This window comes from Homarus americanus, unplaced genomic scaffold (genome assembly GCF_018991925.1).
Source record: "Homarus americanus isolate GMGI-L3 unplaced genomic scaffold, GMGI_Hamer_2.0 scaffold59495, whole genome shotgun sequence".
Lineage (NCBI taxonomy): Eukaryota > Metazoa > Arthropoda > Malacostraca > Decapoda > Nephropidae > Homarus > Homarus americanus.
Window position 1 is genome coordinate 3,742,877 of NW_024732415.1, and position 15,516 is coordinate 3,758,392.

The 15,516-nt window shown below is 36.9% G+C and overlaps 1 protein-coding gene across 14 annotated transcripts in view; it reads right to left on the reverse strand.

Moving 5' to 3' along the window:
- Positions 1-15,516, reverse strand: part of LOC121868611 (transmembrane protein 165-like) — a 47,093-nt gene that overhangs the window by 24,707 nt on the left and 6,870 nt on the right. For 6 of the 14 annotated variants that reach the window (XM_042369401.1, XM_042369400.1, XM_042369402.1 and 3 more), the window contains exons 4-7: positions 9,963-10,138; positions 6,447-6,482; positions 2,567-2,602; positions 954-989 (exon numbers count right to left, since the gene is read on the reverse strand). In XM_042369401.1, the coding sequence (XP_042225335.1) occupies positions 954-989; positions 2,567-2,602; positions 6,447-6,482; positions 9,963-10,138 (284 nt within the window). The remainder of the gene's footprint in view (positions 1-953; positions 990-2,566; positions 2,603-6,446; positions 6,483-9,962; positions 10,139-15,516) is intronic. The other 8 variants (XM_042369403.1, XM_042369405.1, XM_042369408.1 and 5 more) reach the window with 3 other exon arrangements.

Below are 15,516 nucleotides of genomic sequence, written 5' to 3' on the forward strand. Positions count from 1 at the left end.
CTTCTACTGTACACTTCTCTTGCAAGGCCTACACAAAGTAACTTCTGTGTTGTTTCTTCTTGCTATCCCACATGCTCTTACATTTTAACGAGCTTTTAAGTGGTAAAAGCTCTTTGAATTGATGAGTCTCAAAAGTAAAAATTCTTTTGTTATGTTTTTAAGCCTCCTTTATCACGCATTCTTAGAATGCGGATTCATTCGTACGCGAAAAATAAATGCAACCAATTAATTGCTGAATGCAGAAAATTCAAGTTATACGCAGTACAGTGGTATTTACAATGACTCAGTATATGCAAGACGAAATTTAGCCTTTATGAACTGTATTGATAACACTTAAACCTGGGGTATGTAGCCAACAAATCCCTCAGGTATTAGAAGCTGGTCTTGTTACTGAACTTTTTCAGATAAAAGCAGACCAGAGCTGTTGTGAACAGTGTTCTGTCTTTTCAGACAGTCAGCTAGGAAATGATAGTTTGATCAGTCAATCCAACTGGGATTTGTGTGGATTCAGCAGATCCATAAATGACACAGACATTGCTCTGGAAGGCGATTGTTAATTGAGTAGTCACAGTTCAGAGATCTTATGCCAACAGACACCTCCTGCACTCACTTCAAGCCAAAGTTGCAGAGCAGACGGGAAGGGTGGTCAGTATATCCAAAAAGATTAACTGATTAAGCAAGGCTAAGGGTGAGGTTCCAATCTAAGGGACTCAAAAGCTCTCACAGTATGTCAACCTGTATAATGAGCTGCCTGGCTAGAAGGCACTTGCCAGAAAATAAAAGAGGAATGCACCATTTCCTACTGTTTTAGAGGATTCTACATCTATGCACTTCTCTACTTTATGGATCTGAGGCAATTTAATGGACACAGAAATGCCAATAACTGGAACTATAACATTTTACAGTTTGGCACATCAGTCAGGCAACTCACGAGCAATTTAAAGTAAACTTACCATTGCTTCACCACTTTCCCGAGAATCTGGTGTATACTGAGGAAGTGAGAGAAAAATAATTAGTTCCAGAAAGCGAGTAAAAGAGGAATTATTTTTATTGAAGTGTCACACAGAAAATGCCTTTAAAGCTTCACAGTAAATGGAACGAAGTATAAAGTTGTCAATGTAGTTGAATGAAAACTTGGGTTTGTGTTGAAGTAATAATAAATAATAAACGGAAACAAAAAATACCGCAGAATAATTATGGATTGATTATGAAAATTTATCTTATAACCAAACCAGTGAATGTCTGTGTCTGCCAAACTACGTGTGCTTGTAACACAAGAAACTGTAAACTAAGGTGGCTGGGGCTAAAATGAAGATCAGCCAACCCTCTCATAACAACCATACTCTTAATTATGAGTACTGGAGGTCAAGAATACCACTGATGGCTGACAACTTATATGAAAAGAAGTTACACTGTCACCACAACCCACTCAATAAGTAGCTGACCTAGGCACAGAGCAGGCCTGCAGTGCCAGCCTTACTTCCAGTTACCGGTAATGAAGTCAGTCAGTTTTGGCCACCTTTATCAGGCTTGTATGATAAAGTAATTGAGGGATCTCCCCAAAGATCAACCATCTACAGATCCACACCATGAATCAACTGCAGCACCACCTAATGCCACCACCAACACAAACGTCCATATGTATCCCCAAAATTTTTTACCACCAACACCATTGACCAGTTACACCAACAACTATCTGTACCACCAAGCATTAGCACTATCAACACCACAATCAAAGAGCATCACCAATACCAACAACCATTTGCACCAGAAACACAACAAACCACGAGCACCACCAAAACCACCCATCTGAACCATCAACCACCTAATATACCAGGACTCTTTCCGATTACGGGTAATACCATTAGTTTTTTACGGGGCACGAGGTTATAGGTATGAGTGTCACCTCTGTCACTATTATGCATTGTTCAATTGTGAACCTGACTCACCAACACACCATGCAGAGAGCCACTCCCCTTCCACAGTGAGACACCAGACACACACACACAGGTACTCTATACTTATGCAAATAAAAACTGTTTGTGTAAGAATAAATTAATAACATACTGTATAAGTAAGTAAATTTAAATCCCATCACAACACACACTGTCACACTTGAATCTTGGCGCACACTTTAGATCTAACTCTGTGCTGACTCCTGAACAGAGAAGATTTGTGAATTTAGGATTTTTTAACTTTGACTGTATTTCCACTATTCAGCTTTATTATATTTACTTTACACTTACATACAGTACTGTACTAAGCACACAATTAATATTAATATTTGTTAAACATAATCACAAATTCACAGCCAACACTTTTTACAGGTTTTCCATAGGGACTATCAACTTCTTTATATATTTTCACCTAAAAATTTAACTTTTTAGGAATGTAACTATTGTGTTAAGCGAGGAATGCCTGCACTTCCTTATCTTAAGTGTCAAAATGAGTACAAAAGATAGAGAATGAAATGAAGTAGTTGGAAGTAAGGACAGATATAATCATCATATTTTTTAGCACTGTACACAAGCAAGACACTTCACACGATGAAACACAGCAAACTTACCACTGCTTCATCACCATTCACAGAATCCGCTGAGTACTGAGGATATGAGAAGATAATGATTAGTTCGAGAGAGAGAGAGAGAGAGAGAGAGAGAGAGAGAGAGAGAGAGAGAGAGAGAGAGAGAGAGAGAGAGAGAGAGAGAGAGCGAGAGAGCGCGAGAGAGAGAGAGAGAGAGAGAGAGAGAGAGAGAGAGAGAGAGAGAGAGAGAGAGAGAGAGAGAGAGAGAGAGAGAGCGAGAGCGAGAGAGAGCGAGAGAGAGCGAGAGCGAGAGACATATCATCTGCCCCACCCTGGTCAAGAACCATACCATCTGCCCCACCCTGGTCAAGAACCATACCATCTGTCCCACCCTGGTCAAGAACCATACCATTTGTCCCACCCTAGTCAAGTTGTGTGCCACCTATGAGGAATTTAAGATAAAAGTCAAAGTAATGTCCATCCATATTGTATCACACTATTCTTGGACAAAGCATCTGTCCTGACAATCAAATGTTAGTACAATGGAGAGGACCCAATGGGACCTTCCTTTTTTCGTTTTTTTACGGGCATTAGCCCACCTGGGCACAGGTCATTTTTAATGACCCACATCAAGGCCTGGGGGTGGGGGGGGGGGACAAAATATAAATAATAACGACAACGACGATGATGATGATAATAATAATAAAATTAATAACAATATATGAAAATAAATAACAATTACAGATATTAAAAGCAAATAATAATAATGAAAATTTATAAAAAAACATTAATAATAATAATAATGATAAAGAGCCATAAATAAATACAAAAATTAAAAAAAATATCAAGAGTGAGAAATAATACCGTATATGTATGTTGTGTTATCAAAGTAAGAGAAACAATTGAGACCTGTAATTGTGTGTAAATAAGACAAAGTCAGATCAGTAACCTGGGACTTGGTCAAAATTTTTGTGGTGCCATATGGCAGCAGGGTCTACCATTAGACAATACATTATGCTTCCAATATCTTCCCAGGCAGTAGTACCTCCCTGTTTGATAGCTGCTTACTATCTACTACCTATTGCTTGATGTACACCTGCTTATGCATTCTTATAAAACAAGACATCTCCATTTCATCTCTTTTTTCACATGGCCCTCAATAAAAATGAGAAGAAGCAGGAACTCCTTCAAATTCATAAGTACATGTTAAAACCCATATACAATATATCTGAGACCAGACTCCCTTATCTCAATGTCCTCAAAGAAACAGAAACCCCATCATGATTGGAAGCATTGGTCAAAACCAACAAGTCACTCTTTAGTAGCAACCAAGTGACTGAAAATGACAACACTTTTTAGACATCCACCAATGAGGCGTAATTTTCAGCTTCCCCGGCAACTGGATGAGCACATCCCTAAGTTTCTTTTCTAAAGACTGATTTATCATAAAAGAAACGTTTTCTAACTTTTATACATGAAATTCAAAACTCAACTTTCCTATCAAACATATGTACAACACTCCTCTGAGACATGAGAATGTGAAGTTCCTTGGAATGGCATAAGTTGTCTCAACTAGAAAGGTAGCTGACTTATTTTTGTTGTCCTATTGGAGACTTAACCACTGAAAACTCTAACTAAATCACAAATAAAAACCATTCTGTCCAATAAAAGTGAGTCTTTGGTTACCACAATTCACCTCTTTCTAATTAGAATCCACAACAAGCCAAACATCTAAACAGGTGAGGCAGAAAATTACTTTCCTATGAGTCAAGTATATTTAGACTCCTGAAAGTAAGACAAAAATTCTCACACCTGGAAGAAGTGCCTTGAACTAGTAAAACTCTTTCTTAGATTTAGAGTTAAGACATTCCCAGGCCAGAGGTGTGATGCAAATCTCACCCATATAGCCCTCATCCAAATGGGTTTCTTTATTTCTTGGTAAAGTACTGTGAATTTGATGCTGTGTCACTCCTCCCACCTTGTGACACACTGTAGCCAACAGTCAGGCAGTGGCTGGAGCCATGTTAGCCTGGGGAGACACATTCCCCAATTAAATTAACAAGTCATGTGAGGCTTCTTGGCACTTGCAGTGGTAGAAGCACTTGACAGATGCTTAGACATCTTGAGGCGTTGATGGGTGCTGGCAACTGTTGCACATAATTAAAAGCTATGTTAAGACAAGCAAGTGTCCAGACAGCATGGCAGTTGAGCAGCAGAGAAGAGTAATCAAGCATGGCTGGCCTTGGGTGAATGGCTTGTGCTGTCACTTCTTGAAATGCAGGGGAAACTTTCATTTGTTCTCAGCTGAAGAACATGGTGGTCCACTTAAAAATATCTAATTTTTCAAGGCTTACACCACATAATAAAGGGGGTATGACTGCACAGTAAAGAGAAATGAGAGTAATTCAGGGAACCGCAAAGTATCAGACTGTGAAATAAAGAGGGGTCTACTGTACCAGATTTATGTTTCTTTGTAATTTTGGTTAAACAGCCAGATGCTATATTAAATGGTTTCCCTACCTCATAGAGATCCAACTGACCTGAGAAACAGGACTAAGATTTGAAACAAAATATCCCTCTCAGAAACATGAAAAAGGAAAAGTACCTAGCCAAATCCTGTACACCACTTAAGGTCTCCCAATCCTCCACACCTGCACCCAAATGAAAAAGATGAGACTAAATCCAGCTAACTACAAGGGAAGAGCAACCTAAAGCACTGATTGAGACAAACTGGTTTCATTTGAACTAAGAAACACCTTTGTTAATTGGCTATCATGTCAAATATAATAGCTTTTCATAATAGATGTAGCTAGGAAGTAACATACAGTACCAGGTAATTAATAAATTACAAGTGAAACAAACTGAGGCTTGTGAAATAAAAGTGAGAACAATGTGAAAAGAAAGTAATGGAACCTTTCCGAATGCTCCCAGGAGATATCTATAAAGAGTCACAGAGCCACTCTTAAGTGGTTTTCTGGCATTTTCATGGTGTAGATTAACATACTCTTTTTCTCTTCTAATTTTTCTATTTACTATTATTTTTTCACCCCCCCAGGCCCCACTGTGGGTCGATGACCTGTCTTCGGGTGGGCTATTCCCCGTAAAAAAAAATGGATATAGCCCAGATTAAGGAAAAGAGAAGACTCCTAAACACATTTACTAACACAAAACCAACACAGTGCACCAGTTATCAGGCCCCTCTAAAGGGTCCTTTCATATGTTCAGACATGGACAATATACATTAATTTCTAAAAACAAATATGTACAGCCCTAATTAATATTGAGATAAAAATTACCACAAGTCTCATCAAATACAAACATACCCAGTACAGTACATAGCATAAGTAACCATGTCTCAACACTCAGAGATGTTGGAATAGCACCATCTGGCAATACTACCCGACCTTGCCAATATAGAATTTTAAGAAACCTCAAGTTGGCCCACAGGTTATCAAGAAACACCAAGTGAAAATAATGGACTGGACTAAAGCCAAATAGAGTGGATATCTGTGGTATTGGGCATGACAGCTCCCGCAGATGGCCACACCAACAAATTATTGTTTGGTCATTACATGTTGAAACACTTGCAAAAAAATGTAAGAGAAGAAAAACAAACACTTACCTCATGCAGCACCAGTATCTGTGGCCCAACTCAACCTCAATGCCAAACAAGGAGGCACTTACCTTATTCTCAACATTCTCTACAAGGATTTGGACAGAAATGCCCAAATCAAATTACCTGGTATGTATAACTTGCTCTAGCAAGAAAAATGAGCAGGACCTGGGTGTCACCTTTCCTTTTAATTGGATAATGCCATATAGTTATTGCCTACACAGTACAGGTGCTGGTATATAGTTACTATATAAACCGATACTTGTTCATTTTATTTTAAAAAACAAAAAGAAAGGCGGGTCAACTTACTGTTACAGCACCTTCCTCTACAGATCCATGTCGATACTGTGTAAGAAATATGAAATTTTTTAATACACACACATACATACTCACACACACACACACACACGTTAGTACTGCACAACCATAGATCAAATGTGGTGCCCAGCCCTTCATTTAGAAGTAACTTAAACATATTGATAAGGACTATCAGCAATGGCAGCTAGAAAAGATTTCCAACAAAAGTGAAATTGAAGGTGTACTCATTTTCTCAGTGGATCAAGGCCTTTGTAGGGAAAGCACTACAGGAAATCTTATCATGTAATTCAATCGTCAGTAGAAACATTATAGAATTTAGTCTCTTTAAAAATACCGAATCTGTTAACATGAACTGAGTAATGGCATGTACGAATTGGTTAATTTTGTGATTAAGAAGATTTGTAACCACGTGAAAGGGTTAGGTCACTACTTAATGACTTGAATATGGTGGACACCTGCTATCCCTAGGGACTTGATCTCTCTCTCCCTTACTGTATATATTAGCCTAGTCAGTAACATCTCCTTAGTCTGTACTCGTCCCTGAAGATGTGAATTACACGAAAGCATTGGGGAACTTTGTGTTTTCTTTTTTCCTATGTGGTTATCAGCATGTAGAACATGGATCACATGCATCTACAGTGATTTATTTGCACAGTAAAGCCTCGAATAACAACGTTAATGTGTCCTCCAATATTGCAGTGTAAAGTGAATCATCGTATCGCAAATCATTAATTACCATTAAAATAAAGCAATAATAATGAGATGCGTTCCCAAGTGTGACCTTTTCATATCTTTTGTGTGGCTTTTTACCCTCTTTTCCTCCCAAAACAATACAATTAATGAAAATTGGAAACTATACTCTTTAAATAATGTTTCTGAATGCACCTTGTACTATATAAATGAATAATAATATGGTCACACAAGAGGAGATGGGACGCCATTGTTTTCGTTTGTGTTTACAGCCGTGAGTCCAGGAAGATAGTTCTAGATGAGAAAATGAAGAAAATAAGACCCTGGTTGTAACTGTAGTAAAATTAATGTAAAAAAATTAATATATATGCTTCAAGTAATGTTATTTAATGTTAATAAATGGAACAATAGAAGTAGCTAACCACTAATGGCAAAGAAAAAAAAAGAGATGGATTGGGAACGGCAACATATATGTGCGCATTTAAGGATACCGAGTCATTTATCTTTTTAAGAATATGTACAAAAGATTCATTATTGTATATTACCGAATATGTATTTGATTGAATTAATCTTTATATATGCGAAATGAACAATACAATCCATTAATAATACGTAGGATATTAAAACACACAAGAGGACAAGAGAAGGCATTGTTGTCAGTGTTTACACCCATAATGTCAGTTATCCACCTGAAACTGAAGAAAATAAGACCCTGGTTGTTGTTGTAGTAAAATTAATGTAAAAAATATGTGTTTTAATTAATGTTATTTAATGTACAGTAGAAGTAACCACTGATATTAAAGAAAAGTGAGACTGATAGTGGAATGCCAATGTATACGTGCGCACTCAAGGAAACATAGTCATATATCTTAAGATTATGTACAAAAGATTCATTATTGTTTATTACTGAATATGTATTTGATTGAATTAATGTTTATATATGTGAAATGAACAATGCAATTCATTAATAATACGTAGAATATTAAAACACACACGAGCAGACAAGACAGCATTGTTTTCGTGAGTGACGATGGTTCTACATAATGGGATTTTGTGTACAGTGGTCCCTCGGTTAATGAACACAATCCGTTCCAGCAGGTTGTTCGTTAACTGAAAAAATCGTTAACCGAAACCATTGTTTCAATGGGTTTTTGGGTAATTGGTTCCAGCTCACTGAAAATTGCCTAAATTCAACAAAAATGGTAGAAAAGTTCACTTACTTTGAGATGTGTATGTAGAAGGCTCCTGGATGATGATGATGATGATGATGGGAATTAGAATGGGGGTGGAGGAGAAGGAAGAAGAGAAGGCATTGGGGTGGAAAAGAAGTCACCCCATGGCACCATTTCACCTATAAAATTTTAGTTCTCTTGGTGTATTTCAAGATTATTTTCTTTAAATCAACACTGCACTGCATTATATATTGTGAATATGTAAAATATATTTCAAAATGACCAATAATTTGCTTGGAAACACAGAAAAAAGCGTTTAGTTGAAGAGTCTCAAGCAAGATGTTACCTCCAGTGAAAACAGAGAGAGACTAACGCCTGTTTGCTGTGTTAAGAGGCTGGATGCGGCGCATTAAACTAGTCACTTTACCTTCAATTATGTTCAATAATTGTTAAAATGACTAAAAAATTGAATATTAAACTTTTAAAATTATTGAATATTATAAACTTCTTGATATTTACTAAAATAGTAAGGAATTTAAGCCCTAGAACCGATTAATGTATTGGCGGACTAATACTAAAGCTGGTTGACCGGCCAGTGCAAGTGAAAACATGTTGAGGTCGGTTCATAAGAAATTCGTTAACCGAATTTTTGTTCATTAATCGAATTTAAGAATCTTATGGGAGGCAGTTCATTAACCGAAATTTCGTTAACCGAGGCGTTCGTTAACCGAGGGACCACTGTAATTGGTTCCGAAAATTACATACAAAGTAAAAAAAATATGCAGTAGAGTACACTTACTTTGAGGTGTGAATGTAGAAGGCTCCTGGTTGATGATGATGATGGGAATTAGAAGTGGGGGGTGGAGGAGAAGGGAGAAGAGAAGGAAGTGGGGGTGGAAAAGAAATCACCCCATGCTTGATGCCGTCATTTCACCCATAAAATTTTAAGTTCACTAGGTGTAATTCAAGATTATTTTCTTTAAATCAACACTGCACAGCACTATATATTGTTAATATGTTAAATAAATTTCAGAATGACCAATAATTGTACAGTACTGTAAAAACGTAAAAATACTCTGTGTTCAAGAGACCCACAAGCAAGATGTTTCCTCCTCTGAACAGAGATACACACTGAGGCCTTGATGGGTGAGTGAAATGGCTGATGGGCGCATCAAAAACTAGCTCCCTGTACTGCAATTATGTTAAATAATTCTTAAAATGACTAAAAAATATAATATAAAACTTGGAAAATTATTGAATAGTACAACCTTCTTGCTATTTATTCCAATTTTAACGAATGTAAACCCTAGAACCGATTTCTGTATTGGAGGACTAATCTTCCAGCTGGTGAGCAAGCCAAAGCATGTCAAAACATTTTCGTAAGAATTTCGTTAACTGAATTTTTGTTCGATAACCGAAGTGAAGATTCTTATGGAAGGTAATTCGTTAGCCGAGGCGTTCGTAAACCGAGGGACCACTGTAGTATATATATATTATAATAAGAGATGGGCTGAAGGCTGGTTTTCTGAAAATCATAAATTAATAAAAATGCTTAGCCTTAATAGAAAACAAAACTGTACTTAGTTTTACAACACTGACAAAATACTGTGTTAAGATTGAGTTAAATAAACAGGAGAATACTTACATCATCTTCCCTGCGTCTTAAATCTGACTGCACCTCTTCAAGTTCTTCTTGTCCTTCATCTGGTTTCATTTTCCATCCTTCTCTCAGCATTTTTAATCCAAAGATGGCAAAAAGGACACTTGAAGCATAAAACGTGTACACACGAGGTATCCATGTTATGACATAGCCAAACATAGCTGGGGAAAAAAAATTTATTTTGATATTGCTTTTGAAGTATACAGGAAAAAACAGCTGATTGACTGATTTCTTCAGATTTACTGGCCATCAAAACCACAGTCACTGCAGCTAAACAAAATTTAGAGGTAAATTAAACCCCAAACTAACCTAAGCTGCCTATAGGAATTTGGACTCTTAAGCATTCGGACGTGACATATTAGGATTGGGGTCTTAGAGAAGGAGCCCTTTTTAAGAGATGATCTTTGAGCTTGTATGGTATATGCCACCTGGATGACTGGAAATGTGGGGTCATCCCTTGAGATGATGCTTTACAGTACTGTATAGCAGTCATATGAGGTCAAAGAGGGGACTGTATTAATGATGACACCTATCCTTAGGCTATAAGTGATAACTTTATCTCCCAGACCCTTGGAATTTTAACCCTTTCATTGCAATTGTTGCACCATTTTAGGTAAACATCATCACACAATATGCAGTAATAACTTTCCCGCCCACACTGTACTTTGAATCATATTGCCAGAGAGACTCCTCCCATTTCTTCAGCTGGCATCATGTAGGGATGCAGCCACAACCCACAAATTATCTCAAGGACTGCCTGTGTCTTTTCAGTCACGGCCAATAGCAGACATGCATTCAAGTCAGATTACCTAAGTACCACTAATCCACTACCCTGCTTCAGGTAATCCCACTTGACTATAACAATGTCAAGTACAGGTATTTCACGATCAAACAATTTCGCAAGAATGATGGCCATCATCTGGCCAAACTCGCTGCGTGTGGAATACTGTACAAGTATCCCTCGTTTAATAAGTGGGATATGTTCCTGACAAATCCATCATTAATGCGAAACGATTGAAAAACTAGGGATAATGAGAAATATCCTGATTGAGGGATAACGAGAAATAACATCCATGGAGATGGCACATAATTGTGTAGCAGAGTCTTTGACTCGCCACCCAATAGCACTCATGAGTGGGTGAGACTGAGTTGAGAGCTATGTTACTGTTCAGCATATAATTTCGGTAGATATACAGTATGTCATTTTCTCTATGTGTTTTTTACTGTTACACGCACATATAATTTTTCATGCAGAATGTGCAAAACAAAATGAAAAAGGATTATTATAAGGTCGAACACATACAGAGTACAGACATTTCTTATATCTACGAGACTTGGCTTCAGAATGTGGGTGCGGTGTAAGGGATCTCAGCCTCCCCTACCAGACCAAGCTATGAGTTGCATTATTATTCTTTTTCAACTCATTATTTTGGGTAGATAAAAATAATTTTTTTTTTACTATGTTGCATGCACACACGATCATTCGTACAGAATGTGCAAAACAAATAAAAAAATATAAGTAGTAATTATAATAGGGACAAAAACATAAGGGAATAAACATTTCTAACATGCACTAGTCAGCCCTCAGAGCAGAGGACAAGCATGAGGGATCTCTCAGCTGTTCTCTGTCTCATGTCCCGTGAAACAATTGTCAAATGGTAACACAGTATTTTTTCCTTTATTTCGTTTAACATTATTATTTTTATTTATTCATTGAATTTACTGTGACTGTGAAGTGAGCAGTGTAACTTTGAAAATGTCTAACAAGCTGTTGCTGAGGCTCCTGCATCTGGTAAGGCCAAGGCACCCAGGAAAACCGTGTCTCTGGAGAAGCTTGTTCTTAATGATGCGGTGAGTGGTGTTCAATTGTTTTCTATTTATTTTATTAATGTAGGATTTTTTCTTGAGTGATACAAGTGTGTGTTGGACTGGCTGGGAATGTATCCATTGAAACCCATGTTATAATGAACTTGGTTTACGATATTTCAATTTGTGATGGAGTTTTAAATAATGCAAGCCCATCGTATAACACAACTTCAGAAAGTCAAATAATTGATTTTACAATATTTTCCACTTTTCCTTTGCACTAGGAGTACATTTATCTATTCAAAACGGGAAAATAGATAAGAGTTGCAATGGGAAAGTTACCGTATATACTCGTGTATAGTTCGAGTTTATAAGACCAAATTTTTAGGCAAAAAATTGGGGGTCGTCCTATACATGCGTAATAGTTTTGTTAGATTGAACCCGTGCATGATGGCAAGGGCGAGGAGCAACTTTTAGCTTCAGACATGAAAAATATTTACCATTTACTGCCAGTAAACAATGGAAACATAAAATATGTACCAATCAGTAATGAAAAGTTGTGCAGTTCCTTCAGCAAATGAAGCTCACCAACTTACAATAGGCTAAATTACCTTACAACGTGCTTTCAGTAGTCTATGTTGAAGTTCTTAGCACAGGCTAACTTATCATATCATATACGGTGTCACAGTTCTCAATGATCTACAAAAAATAACGGTAATAAAAACCTTTTCGATATTTCACACTAAATATAATACCCGGTAATCTACTTCAACCTCCTATTGTTTACAACGATGCATGACGCACCACCAGCTGTTGTGTCTCAGCTAGACGGTACACGTGTTTTTCGAATCTTTTCAGTTAAAAAACTGTTACATCACATGTATATTTTACCTTAACTGTGCCTGAATGAATATATTCTCGGAAATAAATAGTAGTTTTGCTGAAACGTGATGTATTTTAATGTAAAATAGGATAAAATACATGACGAAAACAAAAGATTTTACCTAACCTTTCGATGTTCAAGAGAAGTTACTCGTTTTTTTAATAGTTTTTGGTTAAAATACTGTTATATTACAATGGTATTCTATTCATACTGTGCTTGAATGCATTCATGGAAATGTAATATTTTTACTGAAATGACGTTCGTATTACAGTGGAAAGTGGGATAAAAGCGTGACGAAAACAATGACTTTCGCTTTCTTTCGTTCAAAGATGTTACCGTAATCGCTTTTCGAATGGTTTTCAGTTAAAAAACTGTTGTATTACAATAATATTCTATCCTAGTTGACTTGAATAAATACTACGATACCATATTTCTGAATATTTTCATTAAAATCCATCAAAATCATTTTCCTTGTCATCGTCTGCAGCACCAAACAGCTTCTCCCAGTCCTCTCCTTGAACAGGGCTAGAGGGTACATGTTTTTCGAATCGTTTTCAGTTAAAAAACTGTTACATCACACGTATATTTTACCTAAACTGCGCCTGAATGAATATATTCTCGGAAAGAAATAGTAGTTTTGCTGAAACGCGATGTATTTCAATGTAAAATAGGATAAAATACATGACGAAAACAAAAGACTTTACCTAAGCTTCCGATGTTCTCGAGATGTTACTCGTTTTCTTAATAGTTTTCGGTTAAAATATTGTTATATTACAATGATATTCTATTCATACTGTGCTTGATATAATACATTCACGGAAATGTAATATTTTTGCTGAAATTACGTACGTATTACAGTGGAAAGTAGGATAAAATCGTGACGAAAACAATGACTTTCGCTTTCTTTCGTTTAAATGATGTTACCGTAATCGCTTTTCGAATGGTTTAGTTAAAAAACTGTTGTATTACAATAATATTCCCTCCTAAATGACTTGAATAAATACTTGAATGGAAATATACAATATTTTTGTTGAAACTACCCGCGTTTCAGTGTAAAGTGTCGTAATAATAAATGGTAAACAATTTGCCTTCGGCACTCGGTGTTTCAGGCACAGCGAGCCTCAGTTTATCGGACGTAGAGCGTTTTTACTGAAGGTTTTGTTGTTCCATTACCCTCAAAAACGTGGGTCGACCTATAAACAAGGAATATCATAAATTAACGATTTCTTGGTAAAAAAATCAGAGTCGACCTATAAACGAGGGGGGGTTATAGAATAGTTCCACTCAACACTGACAGGGATTCTGAGAACCCTGCACTTTCAACTTGAGTCACCGGAGCCAGCAATAGGCTATAGATGGCAGTATGTATAATCAAAGAAACAGGATCAAACTATACACAGAACATGTTGCAGGAGAGTACATACAATAATATAAAACTTAAATGAGAACAATTTAGAGAACATTGGGGTTCACTACTTCCTAAATAATCCTACAGGAGTGCTAAAATTCATGAAAAAAAACAAGCAGGATATCCCCTTCCTCTGTGGCAAGATATCTTATCCAGTGAACAAAAACATTAAAAAAAAAATACAAATTGAGTTACCCCCACCAGGTAGTGATTTTCTTCTTTGAAGTCACAATGAGTAATTTGTCAATCCCTTAAAAACATACCCAATGGTAACTACAATTTAGTCCTTACCAAAATTAAATTCTTAAAATACTAAATAAACAAATGTAAAACTCACTTTATAAATAATAAATAAACACTGAGAGCCAAGTGAATCTGCCAAAAAATCCACTACAGTACTGCTACAAGCAGAAGCTACAATACTTAGTAGTGTTTCCCTGCCGGGGCTACTTGTTGAGCAATGACAAACAGTGTGGACTTCAACTCTTGAATGAGATTTATAGTCTAGCTTAGTACACACATAAGTTGATGTGACATCACAATTCTTTGTTTTCTACCTCAAATAACAACTATTGCCTCAAAATTTCCACTTTTCAGGGACTAGAGTATGATGGGAAGGTGTGACAAGCCTATGGTCAAAGAAATAAATGCAAATATGCTGAAGAGAGTACTGTACAGTATTAGTACAGTACAGGGGGTCCCCGACTTATGAAAGTCTAACTTACGAGCACCCACTGATACAAACGAGGTCCCATAAGGTCAATTATTTTAAAATTCCGACATAAGCACAATGGTTCTTAGTAGTTACGTATGAGAATTAGTTTGCAAGGCGTAAAGGAGAGGCGAAGCAGCGCATGGGGAGTGATGAGTCGCACCCAGTCACCCGCCATGAGGTAGCGGAAGCATCAGTACGCTTTACCCTCACTGCCCTAAAATGGGTGATCAAGTGCAAACTGTTTGTTTTTTGCTTAATAACTCTCTTTTTCAGCCCTCATCATGGCTCCCAAAGGCAATCCTGCTGCAAGTGATAGTAGTGCACCCAAGAAAAGGAACACAATTACAATTTAAGTGAAAGTTGATGTAATTAAATGTTCTGAAAAAGGGAAAACACCTTCAGTGTTCAGTAAGGAGTTGGGTTTCAGTCGTTCAACGGTCAGAACAATTTTGAAAGGCAAAAAGAATATTCTTGAATAAGTAAAAGAATCTCCATCAATGTACTCAACTGTGATAACAAAAAAGAAGAAGTGGATTGTTAATTGAAATGGAAAGGTTATTAGTTATATGGGTGGATGATCAAAGTTATCAATAGGATTTGCCTCTAAGTCTAGCCTTGATTCAGGAAAAAGCGAGAAGCTTGCATGCTGACTTGAAGGCTAAACGTGGTGGTGAAAGTGATGAGGAAGATTTTGTTGCTAGTAGGGGCTGGTTTAACCGGTTCAAGG